At 51.3% G+C, this 26,315-nt stretch overlaps 2 protein-coding genes across 2 annotated transcripts; one reads left to right on the forward strand and one right to left on the reverse strand.

Annotated features, from left to right (window-relative positions):
- Nucleotides 1–600: 600 nt before the first annotated feature.
- Nucleotides 601–9,405, forward strand: HPCA (hippocalcin). Its single transcript, XM_049878661.1, has 4 exons — nucleotides 601–675; nucleotides 3,188–3,586; nucleotides 8,288–8,393; nucleotides 8,527–9,405. The coding sequence occupies exons 2-4, from the start codon at nucleotides 3,209–3,211 to the stop codon at nucleotides 8,622–8,624; spliced, it is 582 nt and encodes a 193-aa protein (XP_049734618.1). The 5' UTR covers nucleotides 601–675; nucleotides 3,188–3,208; the 3' UTR covers nucleotides 8,625–9,405.
- A 28-nt stretch (nucleotides 9,406–9,433) lies between these two features.
- TMEM54 (transmembrane protein 54) lies at nucleotides 9,434–17,866 on the reverse strand. Its single transcript, XM_049878662.1, has 6 exons — nucleotides 17,668–17,866; nucleotides 14,429–14,622; nucleotides 10,673–10,732; nucleotides 10,321–10,509; nucleotides 10,060–10,194; nucleotides 9,434–9,709 (listed from the first exon to the last, which is right to left on the reverse strand). Exons 1-6 carry the CDS (start codon nucleotides 17,681–17,683, stop codon nucleotides 9,638–9,640), a joined length of 666 nt encoding a protein of 221 aa, XP_049734619.1. The 5' UTR covers nucleotides 17,684–17,866; the 3' UTR covers nucleotides 9,434–9,637.
- Nucleotides 17,867–26,315: the final 8,449 nt, after the last annotated feature.

A 26,315-nucleotide genomic window follows, 5' to 3' on the forward strand; every position in this document is an offset into this window, starting at 1 on the left:
CTGAGAGGGGGTCCTGGGGCTGGGATCTGGAGTGGTAGGCAGGAGATGGGGCGGACTTCTCTAAGGCAGAGGTGAGGTAGGGAGCGTGTTTGCCTCTACCCCTCAAGGACTGGAGGAGTGGGCGCCACCCGCTCCCTGGATAGCCCCCATCTCAGTTTCGGAGTTGAGGCGCGGGGGCGGGGGGGAGGCAGGGTGCCTAAAGAGCAGCCAGGACCTGGATTCAGCCCTAGGAGCGACGTGCGGCTCCGCGCCCAGGTAGGGGTGAGGGACCAAGCGAGTGGAGCGGCCGCGGGTTGTACCAGGCTAGAAAAAGGATCACGTGACACCGACCCCCTCCTCCATTCAGGCTACCTGAGCTCAGGGGCTGAAGAGATGGGGGCCTCGGTCCTCCTCCGGCGGGGTGCTCCCACGTGAAGGGAGCTGGGCAAGTGAGGGCGCCACCTCCCCTCTCCGAGGCTGGGGCGGGGGCGAAGCTTGCGGCGCTCCTCACCAGGGCTGGCGGGGGAAAAAGGAGGAACGGGGACCCCCCCGAGGGGAGGGGCTCCGGGCCAACGCTGCGGGGCGGCTCCCTCCCAGTTCCTCCCCCTCCCCCAACCCGCCCCTCCGGCCGCCTCTGCCGCCGAGCGCCGCAGCAGCGCCGCCTTCCCTGCGCAGTCGGTGTCTCCGCGTCGCTGGGTGAGTGGGGGCAGCTCCGGTGGGAGCTGGGGGCTGTGGGGAGGGGGGAACCCGGAGGGAGAAGGCCACGTCCAGGGCTCCCCAAGCCCGCTGCTCCCCGCGGCTCCCGGGAATCTTCTGTCACTGGACGCCGCGAGTGGGGTCTCCCCGGGGGACGCGCGGCGCTCTCCAGGGTCCTGACCACCGAGTGCCCCGCCCGAAGGAGTCGGCTTTCGGCCGCCCGGGAGCGCCCTCTCCAGGAAGGGCCAAGGAGCCAGGCGCTCTTCCAGTGCTGAATGGATTGGCGGGGCTCAGGGAGAGAGCTGGGGGAGATTTGGAGAGGCTCTCTGGAGTCGGTATCTCAGGTCGAGCTGTGGATTCCTTCCCATTTGGGGGACTAGTGATCCTTTTGGGTACAGGAAAATCTTCTGCCCCCTCGTTTCCAAGTCTTCCAACTGGGAGGGGCAACTCTAAGGATGGCAGGGAGGAGAGGGCACGGGAGGATTTCTCCTGCCCAGTGCATCTCTCCACCCCCGCCTCGGTGACCCAGTTCCTTGGACGTTGAGGAGGGGAATAAGGGACACACTCCTCCACCCAGCTCTACACAATCTTCAGTCTTCTCCCACACACTTGGTCCGTGGGTCCTCAGCCTGGGGCAGAAAAGGCTGATCTAGAAAGGAGGGGTACCAACTTACAGAAACGCATATGCTGAGGACACACACAGGTTCCCAAATGGCCGCGCAGAGACATCCCCCTCACACTGTCATGGGTGCATACCTGGTGACATGCACACATGATGCACATGCAAAGACATGGATTTAAACGCTCAGAGAGACACACGCAATGCAGAGGTCAGGGATACGTGTGCATGCAAGGGCACATGCGTGCTCACACGCCCACCTGTATGTGCAGAGCTCTGTGCACATGCACACACAATGAACCCCTCTCCCTGTCCCACTCACAGTCCGAAGCCTGGGGGGGGTGAGCATTCACCTGCACACACCCCACATCCTGCACTGAGGGGACTTTTCTGGACTAGATGAAAGGTAAATGTTGGGGGAGGATAGGGTGGGCTAGGCATCTCCTTGGGAGAGAGGCTCCAGCAGGTCTGGGAAGGGCTGCAGCTCCCTCTCCTGGGACCTGGCAGCACCCCTCGGCAAAACAGAAAGATGGCAAGGGCACCTGAGGGTCCCACGTGCAGCTAGCCATGTGAGAGGTGTCCTCATGTGAGCTGGCGTGTGATGGCATGCGTGAGACATGTGGGGTCGTGGGCTGGTGTGCCTTGATGCGCAGGGTATGGCAGTTTTGCGTGGTGCTGTGTGTCAGTACGTGTGAGCTGTGTAGCAGAGGGAATGTTGTCATGTGTGAAGGCATGGTGACCCATGGTGGGTGCAGGCTGGTATGTGAGTGGCATGGACCCAGTGTGTGGGTTCGGTGAGCTGTGGAGTATAGTACGTGTCAGTATGCATTATTCTGTGTGTTGTTATGCCTGAGTTTTGTGGCATCTTGTTAGTTGCCGTCAAGTCATTTTTGACTCATGGTGACCCCATGTGTGCAGATTAGAACTGCTCCATAGGGTTGTCAAGGCTGTGACCTTTTGGAAGCAAATCGCCAGGCCTGTCTTCTGAGGTGCCTCTTGGTGAGTTCAAACTGCCAACCTTTTGGTTAGTAGTCAGGCACTTAACTGTTTGAGCCACCCAGGGACTCCTTGTGGCATTTAGGTACATGTAAATCATTTTTATTTAACACTTACATAGCATTTATATATCCACGCACTGTTCTAAGTGCTTCACATGTATTAACTAATTTAATCCTCACAAAAACCCTATGAGGTAGGTATCATTATTAGCCCCATTTTACAGATGAGACACAGAGTTCAAGGAAGTTGCCCAAGGTCACATAGCTGGTAAGAAGCAGAGCTGGGATTCAAACCAGGTGGTTCAGCTCCAGAGCTCAGGCTAACGCCTACCCTATGCTGCTTCTTGTCAAGCCCGTGTGGGAGATCACAAGGCAGTGCCATGAACAACAGGTGTCTTTTGTGGCGAGCAGATATACATGAGGAAATGAGGGGTCAGTGGATAGGAGGGAGGAGGACCAGAAAGTCCTTCTGCACTTCCCTGGAAAACTCTAGGAGGCGGTGCTGTCATTCCATGACTGTGTGACCTGAGGCAGGTCAACTCACCTCCCTGAGCTGCCCTCTCATCTGTAAAATGCTTCACCCTGTGAAGGTTAAATGATGTGACTTGTAAAGGATCAGTTGCTGGCATTTAGTAGGGCCTCGGTAAACAGGAGCCTCCTTGCATTCCTCCCCCTCCAGGTCTGGGAATGGGTAGGGTCTGGGGAAATGGTGGGGAACATGTCACAGAGACAGGATGCAGGGTGCAGCCTCTGTGATCTTGGGTCAGGCCCTCTCCTTCACTGGGTCAAACAAGGGGCTAAGGTGACTGTTGTCTGGGGGCCCTTCAGAAGTGGTCTCAAGGGACAGGGGAGCCTGACCACTTCTTTCTGTCTCTTGACCCCCTTGGGGATCCAGGTGGGACTTGGCTCAGTGGCCATGGGCAAGCAGAACAGCAAGCTGCGGCCTGAGATGCTGCAAGACCTGCGGGAGAACACAGAGTTCTCCGAGCTGGAGCTGCAGGAGTGGTACAAGGGCTTCCTCAAGGACTGCCCCACGGGCATCCTCAACGTGGACGAGTTCAAGAAGATCTACGCCAACTTCTTCCCCTACGGCGACGCCTCCAAGTTTGCCGAGCATGTCTTCCGCACCTTCGACACCAACAGCGATGGCACCATCGACTTCCGGGAGTTCATCATTGCCCTGAGTGTGACCTCGCGTGGCCGCCTGGAGCAGAAGCTCATGTGGGCCTTCAGCATGTACGACCTGGATGGCAATGGCTACATCAGCCGCGAGGAGATGCTGGAGATTGTGCAGGTGGGCCCTGGGCTCCGGGGCCCCTGAGGATGCCAGGTGTGGGGCCCAGCATTTACACCCACCACTCTCGTTAGCCTTGTTTATTAGGAAGTCATTTCCAATGTCAAGAAAAATTGCAGGAAATTCCCATATGCCCTTTACTGAGATTCACCAATTAATATTTTGCCACATTTGCTTTATCATTGTGTGTGTGTAATGTTTTTTTGTTGTTCTGAACATGACTGTTTACCCCTGGTTACTTCAGGATATATTTCCTAAGTACAAGGACATTCTCTTACATAACCCATAATATGATTATTGAAGTCAGGGCATTTAACAATTAACAGAAATAATGCTATTATCTAATCTTCAGGCCATATTCCAATTTTGCCAACTGTCTCAATGTTCTTTATTGTATTTTTTTTTTTTTTTTGCCTTGGCCTAGGATCCATTGCATTTAGTTGTCCTGTCTCTTTGTTGTTGTTAGTTGCCTTCGAGCTACCTCCAACTGATGTCACCCTTATGTATAACACAACAAAATGTTGCCTGGTCCTGCATCATGTTCTTGATCGAACATACCTATCTCTTTAGTCCTGTTGAATCTGAAACAGTTCCTCAGCCTATCTTTGTCTTTCATGACTTGACATTTCTGCAGAGTACAGGCCTGTTACATTTTAGTGATCCTTACTTACTCAGGAGGAAACAGATACTCAGGTAAGGAGACTTGTTTGAGGCCACACAGCCTGTGAATGAGCCATGTGGTCCCAACATGCTTGATTACCCAGTCACCTCCCAAATGACTGACTGAGGGCCAGGTGCCGAACCAGGTGCTTATAGCCATGGGCTCACTGCATCCTCACAACAACCCCATGAAGAAGGGGCCATTATCCCCATTTTCCAGGCTTGGGGGATCAGTCCTGTGGCTCAGAGGTGAGGTGACTTGCCCAACATCACATAGCACGTGAGTGCAGTCAAGCTCAGGTATCTTGAAGGGCCATGGACTCCCAGCCAGGAGGTCTAGCTTCCAGTTCTGGAGTTGGCCTCAACTCAGCTTGCTCATCTGTGAAATGGGGATGATGATGCTTACCTTATGGTGGGGGTGGGGGAAGGGGGACTTAAGGAGCTGATCTGAACACCTTTTCTTGGTACAGATGTGTGACACATGTTAGCTATATCTCAAAAACCTTCCAGAGCGCCCACTGTTTCAGTCTAGCATTGGAGACTGTCCAAGCTCTGGTTCAATTTTCTTGCCCAATTTTCCCCTAAGCCTCTGTTTCTTCACCTGTAAAATGGGGGTGTTAAGCCCCTATGTCACAAGGCTATTTGGGCACCATATAATTGGTACTTGGTAAATGTTAGAGATTGTCAATTATTTTCTCATCTGCACATCCTCCACTCCAGCCAGAATGTCCTTTTCAGCATCTGAAATGTACTCAGAGTAATCCTGCCACACAGCTTTGCACAAGCTCTTGTCTGCTTTCCTTCTGCCTCTCTGAATCCTCTTCCTTCTGGCCCCACTGACTGGCCCCCCTTCCAACTGCTCCAGCCCCTGCTGCACTCTTGAGTTTGACTTCTCTTGCTAAGGGTCTAGATCTGCTCTCTCTAGCTAGAGTAGAATGGGCTGCCTTGAGGTGTGGTGCCCTCCCTGTGCCTATAGGTAGGGGGAAAGCCTCAATGTTTGTCACAGACTCACATGGGCTAGGCATTAACTCTTTAGTTGCTGGATGGTGGGGAGCTCTGGGGGTCCTGGTGGAAAGATTGGAGTAGCCAGGGTGATGGAGGATCACAGTGGGATTGGGCAGCAGCTGGATACCAGCTGGGCAGCAGCTGGAGGGATATTAATGTTTTAACACTTAGTGTGATCATGCCGATGTGTATTGGTAAATGTCAACCTTGATGGCAGCACCAAACTGGTCAAATCAGTCCTATTCCACGGGCATCCTTGGGACCCTTCAGGCAGTCCGGCAGCCCCAGACTGGTGCAGACAGAGCTCTGATTAATTACAAGTCATCTTCAGTGAAACCATGATCAAGCAGCAATTCCAGCCAATTAATGAGGAGGCCCAGGAGAGGGGCTGTCATAAGGGGAATGGTCACTCTCAGTCACTCACACCAAGTCCTTCTTGGGACTCAGCCCTGCAGCTGGCAGTGGGCACACTGGGAGAGACCATGTTTCAGCCTCATGGGGCTCCCACTCTGCTAGGAGATAGGTGTACAGGCCACACTGGCCAGTTTTGTGACAGGGGAGTACAAGGTGACAGCTGGGATCCCAGGGGACTGAGAGGCAGGAAGACCTGAGGACATGGTAATGATTATGCCAGCTGCTGGGTACTACTGACTCTAGTGCCAATCACTGTGCCAACTGGTTTACACTATTACCTTATTTAATTCTCTGGACAGCCCTAGTGGAGGGTGTTATGATGGGTCCCATTTTACAGATGAGGAAACTGAGGTTCACAGAGGTTAAATACTTGTGCAAGGCTACACAACAAGTGATTAGTAAAATCAGGATGCCATTCCAGGCTCACCTTACTTCAAAGTCTCTGCTGCTCATCACCACCCCACACTACATAAGCATCTAAGAGGAAGTGGGTTCAAATCCAACTGTGCCATCCATTGACTTTCTGTGCCTTGGTTTCTTACCTGGAAAATGGGGAACATGCTACCTGCTTTGCAGGGCTGTTGTGAGGCTCAGAGATAATGCAGGTAAAGTTCCTGGCATATAGTAAACCAGCCAAACCCAATCCACTGCCGTCAAGTCAATTTCAACTCATAGCGACCCTTCGGGACAGAGTAGAACTGCGCCCTAGGGTTTCCAAGGCTGCAATCTTTACAGAAGACTGCCACATCTTTCTCCTGCAGCGGAGCTGGTGGATTCAAACTGCCGACCTTTAAGTTAGCAGCCGAGCGCTTTAACTACTGTGCCACCAGGACTCCTTTAGCACATAGTAGGTGCCTGATAATTGGTAGCAAGTGTTATCATTCCAGGCAGAGACTGTACAAGCCAGGAAATCTGAAAAGCTCAGGGTTTTGGGAGGCCTGATGTTAGAGACGTCAGCAGGGGCCAGGGCCTGAAGAGCCTTGAATGTCCAGTGGTTTGGATTTAGTACCCAGAACAGCGGGAGGTGTCAATGGCTTTAAACAGGAGTCCCTTCCAGATGCCAGGCTCTGTGCTAGATTCTGGGGATACGTGTGCTAGCTAGATGGCCATGTTCTTATCTGTATGATGGGGACTACAACAGTCCTGGGAGAAGCCCTGGTGGCAGTGGTTACAGTGCTCAGCTGCTAACCAAAAGACGGGCAGTTCGAGCCCACCAGCTGCTCCTGGGAAGAAAAGACCTGTCCATCTCCTCCCCTAAAGATTACAGCCTAGGAAACCCTATGGGGCACTTCTATTCTGTCCTGTAGGGTCGCTATGACTCGGAATTGACTCTACAGCACACAACAGTCCTGCAAAGGCATAATTACTTCCGAAGAGGTGTCCTCCAAAGGAAAAGCCCAGAAGGCTCTGGGCTCGCATAACCACTCGCATAACCAGCATGGGTCAGAGATGTCCTTAAGAAAGCGCCACATCGGCTGAGCCCCAAAGGGGAGTGGGAAGCAGCAGAAGGAGCGTGGGGCTGCATCCAGAAGGAGCTAGGTGCGCTGGCGGTCCTGGAGGGAGGGCTGCGTGTAGCTGGGGCGAGGGGGCGGCCCACTGGGCTGGGGAGGTGGCGGTGGAGATCCGTGTTTGGAAAGAGCTTTCAAAGGCAGCGTGGGGGCGTGCACCCAAAGGAAAGAGGCCAGAAGAGTCCAGCACGGAGGCTGAAGCCAGATCTGAAGCAGTGGCAGTGGATGGGCTGGGAGAAGGGAGGTTTCTTGAAAGAGGTGTTGGGAAAAACTAGAGGACATTGAGGCTACTGGTTCTAAGGAGGCCTGGTGGCAAAGTGGTCAAAGGGATCGACTGCTAACCCAAAGGTCGGCGGTTCGAAATCACCAGCCGCTCCGCGGGAGAAAAATGCAGCAGTCGGCTTCAGTAGAGATTTCCAGCCTTGGAAGCCCTATGGGGTCGCTATGAGTCGGGATGGACTCGTGACAGTGATTAGAGGTCCGGCTCTTAAATTCTGGGGTGACGGGACCCAGCCCTCCCACAGACCAAGCCCTCAGTGCGCCCCAGGGAGCTCCTGCACGTAGCGGCCGCCGCCCTCAGCTCAGCAGAGCCCAGGCTGTCCCCGCCCCCGGCAGATGCTCATTTGCATAGTTTGCCTCATATTCCCCGTCCCTTCGGGCCCAGTTGCCAGGGACCCTCCAGCCCTCGGTACAGCGCTTCGCCTCCTGCGGGTCACAGACGGCTCCGCAGCCCAGTGCCACCCCTCTCGCCGGGTGCCCCCTGTTGGCCACGGGAGCGTGGACCGCTGGAGCTCTGGTGTTCTTGAAAAGCTGGACAAACCCGGTTATCCGAAGCCCAGCGTTGCAAGCCGTTCACCATCTGGGCCCCGATGTCCTCCAGGTCTTTCCTGACCCCCTTTCGGTCGCCCACTCAGAATTTGCACGCTGCGGTGCTTCTGTTCCCGCATCTCCCTCAGCCAGCAATCCTTGCCCACCTAGCCCTCCGTGGGAACTCGGTCAAGACCCAGTTTGGCCAACGTCACAGAATGCCTGGACGGGTTTTTGAATCTTGGTGGTGATGGCTGGGGGCTCGGGCCGGCTCCTCTCACTCCCTGCCTTCCCCTCCCGCCCCCAGGCCATTTACAAGATGGTTTCTTCCGTGATGAAGATGCCAGAAGACGAGTCGACTCCGGAGAAGAGGACCGAGAAAATCTTCCGCCAAATGGACACAAACAACGATGGTGAGGGGGCTGGGGCAGGGGCAGGGGCAGGGACTGGCGGGTGGGCGCCACCCTCTTCCCTCTCCTCCTTTGCTGCACTGCCTTTAGCCCCACGGCCGCTTTCGCCCCCATCACTGCTTCCGTCTTTCCGCAGGCAAGCTCTCCCTGGAGGAGTTCATCCGCGGGGCCAAGAGCGACCCGTCCATCGTGCGCCTGCTGCAGTGTGACCCCAGCAGCGCCTCCCAGTTCTGAGCCAGAGGAGCCTGCCCGCGCTCCTCGCTGCCTTCACCGGCCCTCAGCTCCCCTCCCCTCATGTCTACCCGGGGCCAGGCTGGGGGCCAGACTGGGGACCCCCAGGGTCTGCACTGTGGGGGGCCTATGGAGATGGGAACCCTGCAGTTACCCCAAGGCCCAAAGCAAGCAGGCGGCTAACACTCCCAGATCCAAGAGGCAGCATCTCCTTTCCCCAGTGATAGACACAGACTCTAGCTTGATCCGCCCCTCAGAGCCAGCCCCCCCATCTTGATATCACAACTTCAACACTCCCCCACCACGCAGTCACCATTAGCCAGACCTCCCACCCCAACCACGGGACCGGCTCCCTACCTAGTAGGTCTCAGCCTAGGGGGAGGGGAGAAGTCTTGCCCAGGTGCCCAGGCCCGGAGCCTGCCTTTTCATTTGGAGGGGAGAGGATTCCAGGGGTGAGGGTTTTGAGGAAGTTTCCCTGAGCTATCCTTCCCCGCAGGGGGTCTCAGCCCTTCCTGCCCCAGCTCTTTCTGGCCAGGGGGCCATGATACAAAAGGAAAAACTCCTAGCATTCCAGCCCCCCAGCTGTGAGGCTCATGAACCCCCACCTGCCATTTAGCACTTGGACCAACACAGCCAGCCACACACAGACCCCTCGGTGTATTTTGCCTCCCTCTCTTTCACAAACACGTGCCCATAGACAGATGGGCAGATGTACACAGAGCCCTGTGCACAAGCATCCTGTGTGTGGAAGAAGCACAGACCCCCGGCCGAGCCCCCCCCCCCCGGCCCCCTGCATGCATCCACATGGCGCATCTCTGTTCTTTTTAATAACTTCAGAATAAAGTCTCGTTTCAGTGCAGAGGGCTGGGTGGCTGGGGAGGGGGTCTAAAAGCCCCACCCAGGTGCCTGAGTGTCCACTGAGTCCTCTTGGGCTGGCTCCAGGGAGTCCGGCCTGGTGACAGTGCAGACTTGCTCACAGGACCCCAGTAGCCATGGGTCCAGTGAGGCATTGGCCCTCAGAGGGTCAGCGGCTCTGAGCTGGTGCAGTTCACATCGTGGCCTTCCACTGTCTCTAGGCTTTCCAGTATCTGGGGAGATACAGGAGGCTGCCAGGCTCACTGTGTCTAGGTCTCTTCCTCCAGGACACACAGAGAATGGGGGGTATCTGGGAGGATCCCTGGGGGAAGGGGGCATCACTGCTCTTCCTCATGCAAGAGCTAAGCCAGACCCTTGGAGGGCCCCCAATTCAAACCCAAATACCTCTCCCCCTCTGTCAAGACTCATCCTGGGCCTTTGGAGAGCTAGGTGCCAGCTGTGTGACTTAGCTGGGAGAGCTAACCTCTCTGAGCCTCCACGCCTCTCCCCTTGATCCCAGGGGAAAAAACTATTGCCCCAAGGTGGGGGCCCTGGACAGAGGGGTGGGGGCAGTGGGCCTTACCGGCTGATGGCTGCTTTTCCCCCACCAGGGTCTCAGTTCCAGCAGCTGGTGGGTGAGCTGAGCACAGCGTACAGCAAACACGCTCTCTGCCACGCAGAACACCAGCGCAATTCCCCAGAGGCACAAGCTGGAGCTCTGCAGCAGGCACACAGGCAGAGATGGCTGTCAGGGGCTGGGGGCAGAGGTGGGACCCCTAGAGCCCCTCCCACCCCACCTGATGAGCAACTGGGTATTGCCTTCCCCCCACACCCAGGCACTCACGTAAATGCGTGTAGGGTCAAAGGGACAGTCAGGTGTGAGCGCCAGCAGTTCAGGGCTCCCAAAGGTGCAGGCGGCCAGCAGTGCCTGGCCCTGGGTGGCAAAGGTCACAGCGATCGAGGCCAAGAGGCCGAGGGCACAGGTCAGTGAGAGAAGGGCACAGGCCACACTTGAACTGAACACTGTCCAGCGCTGGACGGGGAAGATGGCTCATCAGTGGACATCAGGCTTGGTTCCTATGGGCAGTTCTAGCCACCCTGAGGGTCAGCCTCACCCCCTCCAAGCAGGCCAGGCCCTGGGCAGTTTGCTGGCCCAACCCCCCTTGCCTTCTCCCATCCCAGGAGTGGTGACATACCAGGGGGATGCTGGGGAGGTAGCGTGACAACACGATGGCGGTGATGCCTGAGGTGATGACCTGTGGGGAGGCTCAGGTCAGTCCTGGGTGGGGAGGAGTGGCCAAGGCCACGCTCAGATAAGATTCTACTAATGCCACCCCGGCCCTCCAAAACACCCATTCCTTTCACCTCCTGCTTACTTTTGGCCTCAGTACCTCCATCTGCACCAAGGTGTTGGCTCCTCATTGTCTAGCCTCCACAATGCCCTGGAGCCATGTTTCTAGAATATAAGCGCTCCCTGCCCACAATTTTCCATGACTCCCCACTGTCTCCAGCTGAGCATCTCAAACAGGGGCCTGTGTGCTCCAGGGGCATGCCGGGGGTATGCTAAGCCACAGAATACACGTGACATGTCCTCCTGAAGTGGGAGAGGTTTGGGAACTGGGAAACTAAGTAACTGACAAAGAACTGAAAACAAAATCGTTATATTAAAACACATCTGGACACTCTATGGAGTAGAATTCAAAATCCACAGTTACCTGGCCCTGGTCCCATCAGCTTCTCAACTGTACGCTGGGCCAGTCTCCTCCCTCATTGCCCTGGATCTGGACACCCACACGAAGCCTGCTCACAGTGCTACCCATGGTACCTCTCACCAAGAACACCCTTTCCTCCCTTTTTACATGGCCAGCTCCTTCCTGCTCAGGTTCTTCCTCCTGTAGGTCTCCCTGACCACGAGGCAGTATACTGTTTAGCCCAACAGCTGCCCCCTGGATCTTTGGGACTCTATCCTACCTACCTTCCTCCTTGAGTTCCCTCACTGGACAAGACCCGTGGGAGGCAGGTGTTACAACGGGAGTTCCAGGTTCTAGTCCAGCAATGGCTTTAATTCACTGTGCAAACAAAAGTTAGTGCCTCAACCTCTCTGGGATAAGCCCCGCTCTGCAGGATGGGCTCACAGAAAGGATACTGGCTTTGATGTCAGACACAACTAGGTTCAAATCCCCACCTGGCCCCTTTGTATCAGCAGGGGATTGAACGAATCCCCAAGTCCCGGTTTCCTTCTCTTTTGTTGTTGTTGTTGTTAGGTGCCGTCAAGTCAGTTCCGACTGATAGCGACCCTATGCACAACAGAACGAAACACTGCCCAGTCCTGCGCCATCCTTACAATCATTGTTATGCTTGAGCTCATTGTTACAGCCACTGTGTCAATCCACCTCGCCAAGGGTCTTCCTCTTTTCTGCTGACCCTGTACTCTGCCAAGCATGATGTCCTTCTCCAGGGACTCACCCCTCCTGACAACATGACCAAAGTATGTAAGACGCAGTCTCGCCATCCTTGCCTCTAAGGAGCATTCTGGCCACTCTTCTTCCAAGACAAATTTGTTCGTTCTTTTGGCAGTCCGTGGTATGCTCAATATTCTTCGCCAACACCACAATTCAAATGCGTCAACTCTTCTTTGGTCTTCCTTATTCGTTGTCCAGCTTTCACATGCATATGATGTGATTGAAAATACCATGGCTTGGGTCAGGGGCACCTTAGTCTTCAGGGTGACGTCTTTGCTCTTCAACAGTTTGAAGAGGTCCTTTGCAGCAGATTTGCCCAATGCAATGCATCTTTTGATTTCTTGACTGGTGCTTCCATGGCTGTTGATTGTGGATCCAAGTAAAATGAAATCCTTGACAACTTCAATCTTTTCTCCATTTATCATGATGTTGCTCATTGGTCCAGTTATGAGGATTTTTGTTTTCTTTATGTTGAGGTGCAATCCATACTGAAGGCTGTGGTCTTTGATCTTCATTAGTAAGTGGTTCAAGTCCTCTTCACTTTCAGCAAGGAGGGTTGTGTCATCTGCGTAACGCAGGTTGTTAATGAGTCTTCCTCCATCCTGATGCCCCGTTCTTCATATAGTCCAGCTTCTCGGATTATTTGTTCAGCATATAGATTAAATAGGTATGGTGAAAGAATACAACCCTGACGCACACCTTTCCTGACTTTAAACCAATCAGTATCCCCTTGTTCTGTCCGAACAACTGCCTCTTGATCTATGTAAAAGTTCCTCATGAGTACAATTAAGTGTTCTGGAATTCCCATTCTTCGCAGTGTTATCCATAGTTTGTTATGATCCACACAGTCAAATGCCTTTGCATAGTCAATAAAACACAGGTAAACATCCTTCTGGAATTCTCTGCTTTCAGCCAGGATCCATCTGGCATCAGCAATGATATCCCTGGTTCCACGTCCTCTTCTGAAACCGGCCTGAATTTCTGGCAGTTCCATGTCGATACACTGCTGCAGCCGTTTTTGAATGATTTCAGCAAAATTTTGCTTGTGTGTGATATTAATGATATTGTTCTATGATTTCCACATTCGGTTGGATCACCTTTCTTGGGAATAGGCATAAATATGGATCTCTTCCAGTCAGTTGGCCAGGAAGCTGTCTTCCATATTTCTTGGCATAGACGAGTGAGCGCCTCCAGCGCCGCATCTGTTTGTTGAAACATCTCAATTGATATTCCATCAATTCCTAGAGCCTTGTTTTTCGCCAATTCCTTCAGAGCGGCTTGGACTTCTTCCTTCAGTACCATCAGTTCCTGATCATATGCCACCTCTTGAAATGGTTGAATATTGACTAATTCCTTCTCTGTAAAATGGGGATAATAATGGCCCCATGTTGCTGGGAGCCCTTAAGATTGACTGAGGTCATGCCGGCAAAGCTGAGGTGGTCCAGCCCAGAGGTTAGGTGGGCCTTCTAACCCTGAGCTCACTGCCCCCACCCCCACCTTCCTCACAGCAAACAATAGCAGTTAGAGTAACCCCAGGACACACATCTGCACAGCCCAGCCTGTCCCTCAGACTGAGGCTTCCTTGCTAGCTGCGTCCTGGGATCCTCTTTCACCCGGGCCTTGAGGTTAGCAGACTGTCTGAGCTTCAATCTGCAGGACAGGAATCAGGCTCCAAGAGAGAGGCGGTAGGGCTGGAACTCAGACACTGATGTGCGGATATACCCCAAAGGCTGTGGCCGCCTCTGCTGACCAGCGGGAAGGAACTTCATAAAATTGAGAGTATCAGGCCCTTTCATGCATTTATCAGATACTGACATCCAGTTATAATCATGGCCTCCATTTATTGAGCACTCACTATATGCCAAGCCTAATGCTAAACTCCTGCCAAATTGGTTTTCTCGGTGTTCCCAGAATAAGCCGTAGCCATTCCCACCTCCACACCTTTGCACATGCTGTTCTCTCTGCTTAGAATGCCATCCCAGCTTCCTCTCCTACCTGTCAGCCCCAGCATGCCTTATACCTGGGTGACGGTAATTACAGCCCATTTGTGAACTCCTACTCATCCATCAATACCCAGCTCTGGGGCCTCCCACCTCTGTGAAAGCCTCCTCGACCCTCCCAAGCTGAGCTGATGCTCCTCCCTTCTGTTCAATGGTGCCTTGAATATTTCTCTATTGTAATAACAAACCCAGTAACAGTAGTGAGCAATAGCCACGTGTCAGGCACTATGCTAGGCACTCTATGTGGGTGATCTCATTCAATACTCACCAGGACCTTCTCAGGTGGACACTGTTACCATCCCCATTTTATAGATGAGGAAGCTGAGGCAAGGAGAGGTTGAGTGACTTGAGCAGTTGGTAAGCGGCGGAGCAGGGTTAGTGCCTAAGTCTCTCTGCCCGTTACCAGGCTCTGGGTGGGGACTCATCAAAGGTCTTCGAGCCCCCTTCAGCCCCCTCCCGCCAGCTGCCCTCCCAATCCGCCTGGCCATACCACGATGGCAGAGGTGACAGAGAAGATGTTGACCACGCAGTACTGCAGAGCCACAGCATCGTGGGGGGCAGCCACGTAGCGCAGCACAGTGCCATGGAGCAGGGCGGCCGCAATGAAGCTCACATGGCCCAGCACCACCAGCACCAGCCCTGTCTTCATCAGCACCTTCCGTAAGTCAGCCACACTCAAGCTGCCTGTAGGGGACAGCCATGTCAGGGTCGTAGGTGGGGCTCATCCTGCTGGGCAGAGGAGGAAACCGAGGCCCTGGCAGGAGGGATGGACATTGGAGTCTAACCCTATTTTTGGATGACTTGGGGCCAGTACTTTTTCTTCTTTGAGCCTCGGTTTCCATAAAAGGGGCTCACGATGCCTTCCTGAGAATCCTCAGGAGGGTTAAGTGAAATAAGATTGGAAAAGCACCCAGGTGCTACTTAATAAAGGGTAAGTAGTCCTTGGTGGAAGGGGCCCTGATGGTACAATGGTTAAGTGTTTGGCTACTAACCAAAAGGCTGGCAGTTCAAACCCACCAGTAGTTCGATGGTAGAAAAGACCTGGTGATCTGCTCCTGTAAAGATTACAGCCTAGGAAACTCTATGGGGCAGTTCTACTTTGTCATATAGGGTTGCTATGAGTTGGAATCAACTCAATGGCACACAACAACAATCCTTGTTGGGGCCAGCGGAAGTTCAGTGGTAGAATTCTTGCTTCCAGGAGGGAGAATCACATTCAATTTCCAGCCAATGTACTCCAAGCACAGCCACCACTCATCCGTCAGTGGAGGCGCGCATGCTGCTATGATGCTGAACAGGTTTCAGCAGAGCTTCCAGACTAAGAAAGACTAGGAAAAAAGGTATGGTGATCCCGTTCCAAAAATTCAGCCAGTGAAAATCCTATAGATCACAACGTCTGATCCTGTTGTACACTGGGCTACCATGAGTCGGGGGCCTACTTGATGGCAGCTAACAGCAATAACAACACTCCTTGCTAGTGCTCCAGGTCATACGTGACAGGGTCAGGATTTGAACCCAGGCTTTCTAGGTACAGATCCCATGATCCTTCCATTAAGCCCCCCATTCATTGATTCATCCACTCATGTGTTTGTTACAGAAATATTCACTGAGTACCTGCTCTGTGCCAGGCCCTGGGAGTACCACAGTGAGCTTTATAGTCCAGGCCCCAAGGAGCCCATAGTCCACTGGGCAGGGATCAAGTCCTATAGGGCCTGCCACCCAGTAGCTACTCAACGCACAACTGCTGAACGGAACTGCCTAGAGCTTGGTAACTTGAGGCAAGTCCCTCCGCCTTTCTGAACCTCTATTTCCCCAACTGTAAAACAGGGAGAATAATCTCCCCTGCTCTTGTCTCGTAGTGGGGAGGGAGGGTCTCATGAGGAAATGGATGAGAAAATGGGGCAAGCTGGGAAAGGCCAGCTCTCAGTGCACTGGGCACTGGGCAGGCATAGGGGCTGGTGGTGGGTGGAGGCTGGGGCCAAAGAACACTAAGACTCAATGCACAAATTTTGAGCCGTGAGTGGCTGCCCAGCTTTATCTGCATGCTCCAGGAACAGGAAGCAGGCTGTTCCAGATTTCTTTCTGGAATTTTCCCCAGGGGTCTTGGCTCAGCCCCACAGGATACACACCACCCTGGCCCCATGACCCCCGAACCCCCTCACCCTAGCCAGCTCTGTGAGACCGGAAGGCTGTGGTCAGGCTCCCCTCTCCACGCCGCCTCCCCTGCTCCCCGAATTAAACAGCCCCTACTTCCTTCCTTTAGGGAAACCTGTGGTGGTGTTGTGGTTGGCAGTTCAGCTGTTGGCCAAAAGGTCAGCAGTTTGAATCCACCAGGCATTCCTGGGAAACCCTACGGGGCAGTTCCACTCTGTCCTACAGGGTCGTTATAGGTTGGAATCAACTCAACGGCAATGGGTTTGGTTTTTGTTGTTGTTGTTTACTTCCTTTAGCTGCTCCTTATGGGACTTAACTTTCAGTCCCTTCCTAGACCTCAGTCTCCCCATCTGTGTCTGCCAGGGTTAAATCATACTTCATATATCAGAGTTCTTCGGCTAAAAAGAAATAAGGAAATCACATAGCAGTGCTCAAGGAGCAGGGAGGGATGGGGCCACTCGGTCACTGACCCGCTCTGGGCACCAGACTCCCCATCTGTAAAGGAGGATGGGGTGGTCTAGTGGCTCTCTGAGACTCCTGCCTGCAGGGCCATGTGGAGCAGACCAAGTCTAGGAGAAGCAGAGGTCAGACAATGGGCTGAACGGCCACTGTGGATCAGGAATGGCATCATAAAGATTAAGTGCTAGCCAAACAGGAAGGCGCACAGCAGCCTCCTCCCAGTGGCCTGGCCCACCTCACCCCACCCACACACCCACCTGGCAGGCCAGACACCACCCAGCTCAGGGCTGGGCTCAGCAACAACAGCAGCATCCCAGGACCAAGAGTTTGGTCAAACCAGCGCAATGCCAGTTGGGCACTGGACGAAGGGTTTCAGGGGAGTCCCTGGCTTCCTCATTCCTAAGTTACTATTCTTGGAGCACTTGGGCATGTGGCTGGCACAGCGCTAACCAGTTTACTAGTAAGAGCTGACTTCATCCTCACGACTGTCCCCATTTTACAGGTGAGGAAACTGAGGCTCACAGGTCTCTAGGCTAGAGAATGGGTACTTGCCAGGGCTGTCTGATACCCAAAAGAAGTATCGGTGTGCCCAGGGAGTAGAGGAGGGGCGACATCAGTCCTGCTCCTCTGCCTGTGGTCCTGTTTGCCGATGGCCTGTCCCTAACGGCCTTGGGGAGGGAAGGGCCTGGAAGCTGAGCCCTTTTCAAGGAAGGGGAAGCTGAGGTCCGGCAGTCAGCCTCTGGCTTGGAACTCCCTGGGCCTGGATTTCCCTCTGCTCCCCCTCTAGGTGGTATAGGGGCCTCCCTTCAGCATCTCTTCTCCTCTCCGGAGGCCCCTGGGGGTAGTCCTGCCCCTCCACAAGAAAGGAAAGTAGGAGTCGGGGCGGAGGTGTCAGAGGCATATCAGCAAGACCCCAGCAGCTCTCTTCCCTCCAGGGCACTGCTGGGGAAACTGAGGCCCAGAGAGGAAAGTGGCTTGCCCCAGGCCACACAGGAAGTTAGAGGCTGAGAAGGCGACCTGGACCCCGGGGTTTCGGGCTCCCACTACAGTGCTCCTGCAGGGGATTTGGGACGAGTTTGAGCCTCCCGGGCCCCCCTGCCCCCGCCGCTCACTCACCAACGCGCAGACACATCTTGGCTCCTGCGCGGCGTCGTCCCGGCCGGTGTCACTGGGGCTCCTGAGGCTGCGGGCCGCCGGGGGGCCCCGATCCCATCCTCCGTCCGCAGCCCGCCGGCCCGCCGCCTGCGCGCCCCGCAAAGCCCGTCGCGCCCACTTCCCGCCTGGAGCCCGGGCTCGTCCTCTCCGGGCCCGCCTCCCTTCCCGTCACCCCCCGGGAGGGCCCGGGAGGCTCGTTTGCATCCCAGGCCTGTCCGACCGGCTGGACAGCCTTTCCCCGCCCGCCCGCTGACTCAGGCGCTGGCCCCACCCACCCGCGCTCGCTCCATCCCGGGCCGGGGCCGAGCCCCCACGCATAGCCCACCCCCAGTCCCGTTACCCTTCTTTTACAGGTGGAAACTGAGGCCCAGAGGATCCAAGATTGCCAGGGCTGGGCAGTGGGGTGGGCAACTGCGATTTTCCTGACTTGATGGGCATCATCACTGCTGCTTCCTGGGGCTCAGTTTTCCCGTCTGTCAAATGGGGATAAAGACTGCCCCAGGGTGAAGCTTGAGAATCCACCTCTTCCTAGACAATTGGGTAGCTGTGGGTGGTGAAAGAGCACTGGCCTGAGGGAAGGGAGACCCACCAGGGTCTGTCCTTGACCTCGGTGTGGCCTCAGGCAAATCACTTTCCCTCCCTGGGCCTTACTTGTACTAGGCAAAGATGATACCCTGGATGGGAGTCTCAGGGCCTCCACTCGGAGCAAGGCGCTTCTCCTCTCCTACTCAGGGTGGGGGTGGGGTGGGAGGGTGGAGACGGGCCTCTATTCCCTCACTGGAAAATCAGGCATAATAATTCCTGTCCCCTAAGGTCTGGAGGGAAACCCTGGTGGGTTAGTGGTTAAGAGCTATGGCTACTAGCCAAAATGTCGGCAGCTGGAATCCACCAGGCACTCCCTGGAAACTCCGTGGAGCAGTTCTACCCTGTCCTATAGGCTCACTATGAGTTGGTATTGACTTGTCAGCAATGGGTTTGTTTGTTTTTGTTTTTTCAGGTCTGGTGATTGTGCTGTCACATAAAACGAAATCCTTGACAACTTCAATATTTCCTCCGTTGCGAGGATTTTTGTTTTCTTTATTTTTGTTTTATTTTCTTAGATCCACAATCAATGCCCATGGAAGCAGCAGTCAAGACATCAAATGACATAGTGCATTGGGTAAATCTGCTCCGAAAGACCTCTTTCAAGTATTAAAAAGCAAAGTGGGCACTTTGAGGACTAAGGTGCACCTGATCCAAGCCATGGCATTTTCAATCGTCTCATATGCATGTGAAAGCTGGACAATGAATAAAGAAGACTGCAGAAGAATTGATGACTTTGAATTATGGTGTTGGCAAAGAGTATCAAATATACATACCACAGACTGCCAGAAAAATGAACAAGTCGGTCTTGGAAGAAGTACAGCCAGAATGCTCCTTAGAAGTGAGGACTTTGTCTCACGTACTCTGGACATGTTATCAGGAGGGACCAGTCACTGGGGAAGGACATCATCAGAACTTAACAACAGCAGGGTCTGGTGAGGATGAAATGAGACACAGTGTGGACTATGTATGTGTGAGGGAGGGGGAAATTGGCACACACAGGATAAGAAAGTAATTTGAGTATCTTTTAGGAAGCCCTGGTTAAAAGAGCTTGACTGCTAACTGAAAGGTTGGAGGTTCAAACCCACCAGCTGCTCCCCAGGAGAAATATGTGGCAAGTCTGATTCTGTAAAGATTTACAGCCTTGGAAACCCTGTGGGGCAGTTCTGCTCTGTGCTGTAGGGTCACTTTGAATCAGAATCAACTCAATGGCAGTTGGTTTTGTTTTTTGGTTAGGGTATCTTTCTGGACAGGCACAGGATAGGCCTAGGAGGAGCACATAGTGGGAGCTTTACTGAGCCTAGCTGTCAGTTACTGAGCCCCTCTACTGTGACTTCAAGGAGTGCGTTTCCTCTCTGGGGCCTCTGAGGAGGGAGAACTGTCCCACCTGCTTCTCTCTAGGCCACTATTTCTCTACCATCCCAGCCTTAACAGCCTGAAATTATTGCCTTTTCTCTTCCTTATTGCCAAGGACCAAAGTCCAGCAGCCTGAGCCCTAGGCTTCCCTTGCCTCAGCCCCACCTCTGGCCCAAGGTTCAGGAAAGAGCCTCAGGCCAGAACTCTAGTCCTTTGACTAAGTTCACCAACTCTTTGTGACACCCGGGCAGCTCAGCTTGCTGCTGCTCCCCGGGGCTTAGTTTCCCCAGCTATCAAATGAGGATAAAGATTGCCTTCCCTGCTTACCAGATTTTTGAAGTTTAAATGAGTTGAGAGATATGGAAGCAGGTTGAAACCATGCCAGAGAAATGTAAGTAGTAATTCTTCCTGGAACACTTAATAAGCAGGTGTGGCTCAGCACACTAAAACTGGATCTTAGCCTCCCCAGAACATGGCCTCCCCACTGGGCTGCTCAGCCGGGGAAGTGGGTTCAGGCTTCCAGGTTTCAGACTGCAACCTCTCCTCTCTTTAAAAAAACTTCTTTTTTTTTCCTGATTATAAAAGCAGTCCCTCCATATCAATTAAAAAAAAAAAAAAAAAACTCTAGTTTATTCTATTTTATGTATGTATGTGTGTCGGCACTGGGTTTTACTGGGATGTATGTATCAGGGAGCCCTGATGGCGCAGTGGTTAAAGCACACGGCTGCTAACCAAAAGGTCTGTGGTTGGAACCCTCCAGCCACTCCCTGGGAGAAAACTGTGGCAGTCTGCTTCTGTAAGGATTTACAGCCTTGGAAACCTTGTGGGGCAGCTGTACTCTGTCCTATAGGGTCACTGTGAGTCGGAATCGATTCGACGGCAACGGGTTTCCTTTGGTTCGAGTCAACTCCAACTCGTGTACAACAGAACAAAATGTTGCCCGGTTCTTCGTTATCTTCACAGTGGCTGGCATGTTCACATTCATCATTGTGGCCCTTGTGCCAATCCATCTTACTGAAGGCCTCCGTTGTCCTTGTTGGCCCTCTACATCACCAAACACAGCATCCTTCTCTAACAATTGATCACTCCTGTTGATGGGTCCAAAGCAAGTGAGTTGGACTACACTCTGTTGTGATCCATAAAGTTTTCATTGACTGATTTTTGGAAGTAGATCTCCAGGCCTTTCTTCCTAGTCTGTCTTAATTTGGCAGCTCTCCTGGAACCTGTTCACCATGGGTGACCCTGCTGGTATTTGAAATACTGGTGACATATCTTCCAGCATTACAGCAAAATGCAAGCCACTGCAGTAGGACAAACTGACAGATGGGTGGTGGATGTATGAACATACATGTATGTAAAACTAAAAACTACTGCAGGTGCTTTGCTGGGAGGAGAGGAGGTGGCTAAGGAGACTTTAGCTATAGCTTTAAGATTTTATTATTTTTTAAAGTATTACAATTATAAATCCTGGGTGGTGTGAATAGGGGTGTTTGTTATATTATTCTTGGTGTTTTTTTCTATCTTTTATATGTCTTAGAAAGAATCTGGGGAAAAAAGAAAAAGTTCATGGTAGAAAACTTCAGGGCAAAACCCAGAAAAGTATAAAAAGGAAATTAGAATCACCTACAATCTTCCCCAACCCCGCAGATAACCACCATTCACGTTCTATGTGCATGTGGGATTTTTTTTACCAAATGAACTCCTACTCCTCCTCCTCTGAGTTTCCTGCCTCCCGCTCTACTTCTCCACCTTCCTGGTCACCTTCATTGAACCCCCTCCCTGCCACTCCCCTCCATCTGTTCAGGATTTGGGTTTCTGGTTCTCTGTCCAGCAGTCTATCCTAAAGTTCTGCTCATCCATGTGAATGACACACCAGTGTCCTTCCTTGCCCTTCTCACTGTTTCTTCCATCTTCAATTCTCAGTTCCCAAATCTTCAGTGAGGTATTCTTCATCACGTGGTCTAAATCAGCACTGTCCAATAAAACTTTCTGTCATGATGGAGAGGTTCTATATCTGCACTATCCAATACAAAAAAAAAAACAAACCCGTTGCTATTGAGTCGATTCCAACTCATAGCGACCCTATAAGACAGAGTAGAACTGACTAGTAGGGTTTCCAAGGAGCAACTTGTAGATTCGAACTGCCAGCCTTTTGGTTAACAGTCAAGCTCTAAAACCACTGGGCCACCCAGGCTCAGCTGTCCAATCCAGTAGCCACTAACTCCATGTGGTTACTGAGCGCTTGAAATGTGGCTAGTGTGACTGAGAAACTGAATTATTTTACTTAATTAATTAAAATTTAAATAGCCACTGGGGACTTGTTGTTGTTAGGTGCTGACTCACAGCGACGCTATGTACAACAGAACAAAACCCTGCCCGGTCCCGCGCCTCCTCACAATCGTTTCTATGTTTGAGCCCCTTGTTGCAGTCACTGTGCCGATCCATATCCTTAAGGGTCTTCCTCTTTCGCTGACCCTCTACTTTACCAGCATGGTGTCCTTCTCCAGGGACTGGTCCTTCCAAAGTGTGTGAAATGAAGTCTGGTCATCTTCACTCCTAAGGAGCATTCTGGCTGTACTTCTTCCAAGAGAGATTTGTTTGCTCTTCTCACAGTCCATGGTATATTAAATATTCTTTGACAACACAGTAATGCAAAGATATTAGTGGCCTAAAAAAAAGGAAACCAAACCCATTGCCATCGAGTTGATGCTGACTCACAACGATCCTGTAGAACAGAGTAGAACTGCCCCCATGGGGTTTCCAAGGAGTGGCTGGAGGAGTCGAACTGTCGACCTTTTGGTTAGCAGCCATATCTCTTATTCACTGTGCCACCAGGGTTCCATTAGTGGACTAGTGGGTACCTTAGTGAATGGTGAAGGTAAATTAACTACTCCAAGCCACTCTCTAATAAATTACCCTGTTTAATTTTCTTCAAGGCGCTTTTCTGTAGCTGAAATTACCTCGTTCATTTACCTGTTAATTTTCTGCTTCTCTCTACAAGAATTTCTGGCTCTATGAGAGCAGGGGCCTTGGGTATCTAGTGTACTCAATACTCAGAACCTAGAACAGGCCTGAGATATGGTAGGCACTTGATAAATACGTATTTGTTGACTGATGAATAAAGTATTAGATCAGCAGTTCTCAAAGTGTGGTCTGTGGACTCCTGAGGGTCCCCAAGACCTTTTCAGGGGATCTGTGAAGTTAAGTTAAAACTATTTTTATAACAACGCTAAGATGCTATCTGCCTTATTTACTGTGTTGCCATTTGCACTGATGGTACAAAAGCAATGGTGGGCAAGACAGCTGAACCCTTAGCCGGGATCAAGGCTGTGACACCAAACTATGCCGGTAGTCATTGTACTCTTCGCTGCCAGGCACGAACAGTAAATAAATAAATAAACATACCAGTTTCACTTAAGAATGCCTTAATGAAACAATAAAAAATATTAGTTGTACTGAATCTCTACACTTAAGTATGCACCTTTTTAAATATTTTGTTTGACACAATGGGCAGAATTCTGCTGCCGACCTAAGGACCATGGCTGTCTAAGGAAAGGCACTTGTGCAATCGTTTGAGTTGCAAGCTGAACTAGCTGCTTTTTTCATGGAATACAGTTTTTACTTGAAAGAAGAATTGAAAGACACACTATGGTTATGCAAATGTGGGTGTTTTTGCAGATATTTGATCTAAAATGAACAAAGCGTGCCTGTCACTTTGAAGGAAACAATTGAAAATATTGTGGCCAATGATAAAATTTGAGCTTCTATTAAGGAAGACATCAAAGAGATTTGCAAAAGTATAAAATGTCATTCTTTTAATTTTTTTTTTTTTTAATTTGGAAACCAAAACCAAACCAACAAACCCAGTGCCGTCAGGTCGATTCTGACTCATAGCGACCCTATAGAACAGAGTAAAACTGCTCCATAGAGTTTCCAAGGAGCGCCTGGCGGATTTGAACTGCCAACCCTTTGGTTAGCAGCTGTAGCACTTAACCACTACGCCACCAGGATGTCCAATCTGGAAACAGTAGTTATTTTTCATTAAAAATGTGTTATTTGTGTTAGCATTAATGGGTTTATTATTTTTAAATGCATTCATAAATATTTTTTATACTTCTAAATGCTAATTTCTAATATGGTAAATATCAGATAATATAACCCACATAAACAAAAGCTCTTTGGGGTCCTCAATAATTTTTAAGGGTATAAAGGGGTCCTGAGACCAAGAAGTTTGAGAATCACTGCTATAGATAATGAGGAGCCCTGGTGACACGATGATAAAACGCTTGGCTGCTAACCAAAAGGTTGGTTGTTAGACCCCCCAGCTGCTCTGCAGGAGAAAAGACCAGGCAATCTGTTCCCATAAAGATTACAGCCTAGGAAACCCGATGGGGGCAGTTCTACTCTGTCATATAGGGTCACTACGAGTTGGAATTGACTCGACGGCACACTACCACCACCACAACAGCTATTGATAAAGTGAATCCTCCCAAATACTTTGGTAAAATGGTGAAGGGAAAACAAGGTAGTTACAAACAATCCCATTTGGAAAAGGGGCAGGGGTGGACAACACCCAATTGTCCGTGGTGTGTTTTATAATCTGTTGGCCAAGAGCATGAAGAATTCTCTGCGTAGGAGGGGCAGGGAAACCAGACATATGGAAATGCGGAACCCAGGGTAGAAATGGGGAGAGTGCTGATGCTGCGGGGATTGCAACCAAAGTCACGGAACCACTGGAGCCATATGCAAATGGAAAACTGATTTGCTGTGTAAACTTTCACTTAAAGCACATAAAAGTTTAAAAAAAAAGTACTCCCTGCCTTAAGCAGCCATCCAAAGCACAACAACTGGTCTCTATTCACCTGGAGCAACAGAGGAAGGAGAGTCAGGAATAGGGGGAGGAAATGGAACTGCCACCATGACCAGCTGCCTCCTTTGCCACGAGACCAGAACTGGATGGTGCCCAGCTATAATACTGAACATTTTGATCAAAGATTCTATAGAAGAATCCCTGATCAAAAGGGGGGAAATTTAAAGTTCTTTCAAAAGAACAGAATTGCAAGTTCTTACAGAATCCAGATTTTCTGGAACCATGGAGGCTGGATGAACCCCCCAAAACTATTGTCCTGAGATAATCTTTAAACCAAAAATATTCCCTGAAGTCTTCTTAAAACCAAATAATGGTTTAGCTTAACTAGTAAAGAACATCTGCCCTGAGCATTATGCCCTTTTAAGATCTATTTATATGGGATCAAAGTGACAACAGAACTCAAAAGATTAAATAGGAGCCTTGGGGTCAGTGAGTTTATGTTAATGGGGCGAGGAACAATTCAGAAAATAAGGGTGAGAATAGTTGCACAACTAGAAGAATGTAATCAATAACACTGAATTTTACGTGTCGAAACTGTTGAATTGGTGCATGTTTTGCTGTGTATATTCTCAACAACAATAAAAATAAAGTAAATTATTAAAAAAAATAATAATAATTTCCTGCCTTGGTAGAGCAGGGCTCTCTCTATCAGGTTGGAGGGTCTCCCCTGTCCATTGTAACTCTGTGGCCACATCTTAGAAGGATTTTGAGGATTTCCTAATATTAGTGTTGTTTGGGGATGAGACATTGTCTTAGAGGTTGATCAGTCATAGGTTTCCCTTTGCCAGGTTTGGGGTTTCTCTGGCAAAATCACCTCCTTAAAACACGTGTAGGTTTTCTGACTATTTGCAGTAGAATAACTGCAAGGGCCAATAACCAAGTATGAAGACTTGTAAATTATGGTCCCTGAATCTGGACCTTGATCTTGGTGGTAGAAGGGGATGGGAAGGAGCCTCTCCCAGTTCTCAGCCCAGGGCCTCTATCTTGGCCTCTGCCTCAGAGCAATTGTGAACACCAGGCATTGGGGGAAGCACAGTTGGGCTGCATCCCAGTGGAAGACTCCTTACGTAAGGGTAACTGCTCTCTTAGTGAGGCCGGTAGGAGGACTTGGGAAGGGCTGTGTTTCCTGCCTCTCTGCCTATGCTCCCACTCACTTTAGATTTGACATAAAGAAATGAGCTTTTTCAATCCTACAAAGCAAGTGACTATGAGGCTCTGAATCAGCTTGAATTGCTGGCAACAGGCAGTAGCCTTAGCAAAGTTGTAGGAGCACAAACTTAGGGGCCATGCTGCATGGATTCAAGTCACAGCTCTACCATTTGCTAGCTTAGTGACCTTGGGCAAGTTACTTATTCTGTGCCTCAGTTCCTCAAATATAAAATAGGAAATTACATCCATACTTACTTCTTTGTGTTACTGTGACAATTAAATGAATTAATATGTGTAAAGCACTTAGGATACTGCCTGGCGCATAATGAGTGCCTCATAAATGTTGTTGTTAGGTGCCGTTGAGTTGGTTCCAACTCATAGCGACCCTGTGTACAACAAAACTACACGGTCCTGCACTATCCTCATAATCGTTGCTATGTTTGAGTCCGCTGTTGCAGCCACTGTGTCAATCCATATCCTTGAGCGTCTTCCCTTCGCTGACTTTACCAAACATGATGTCCTTCTCCAGGGACTGGTTGCTCCTGATAACATGCTCAAAGGATGTGAGACGAAGTCTCCCCATCCTCGCTTCTAAGAAGCGTTCTGGTTGTACTTCTTCCAAGAGAGATTTGTTCATTCTTCTGGGAGTCCA

The sequence above is a fragment of the Elephas maximus genome, chromosome 3 (genome assembly GCF_024166365.1).
Source record: "Elephas maximus indicus isolate mEleMax1 chromosome 3, mEleMax1 primary haplotype, whole genome shotgun sequence".
Lineage (NCBI taxonomy): Eukaryota > Metazoa > Chordata > Mammalia > Proboscidea > Elephantidae > Elephas > Elephas maximus.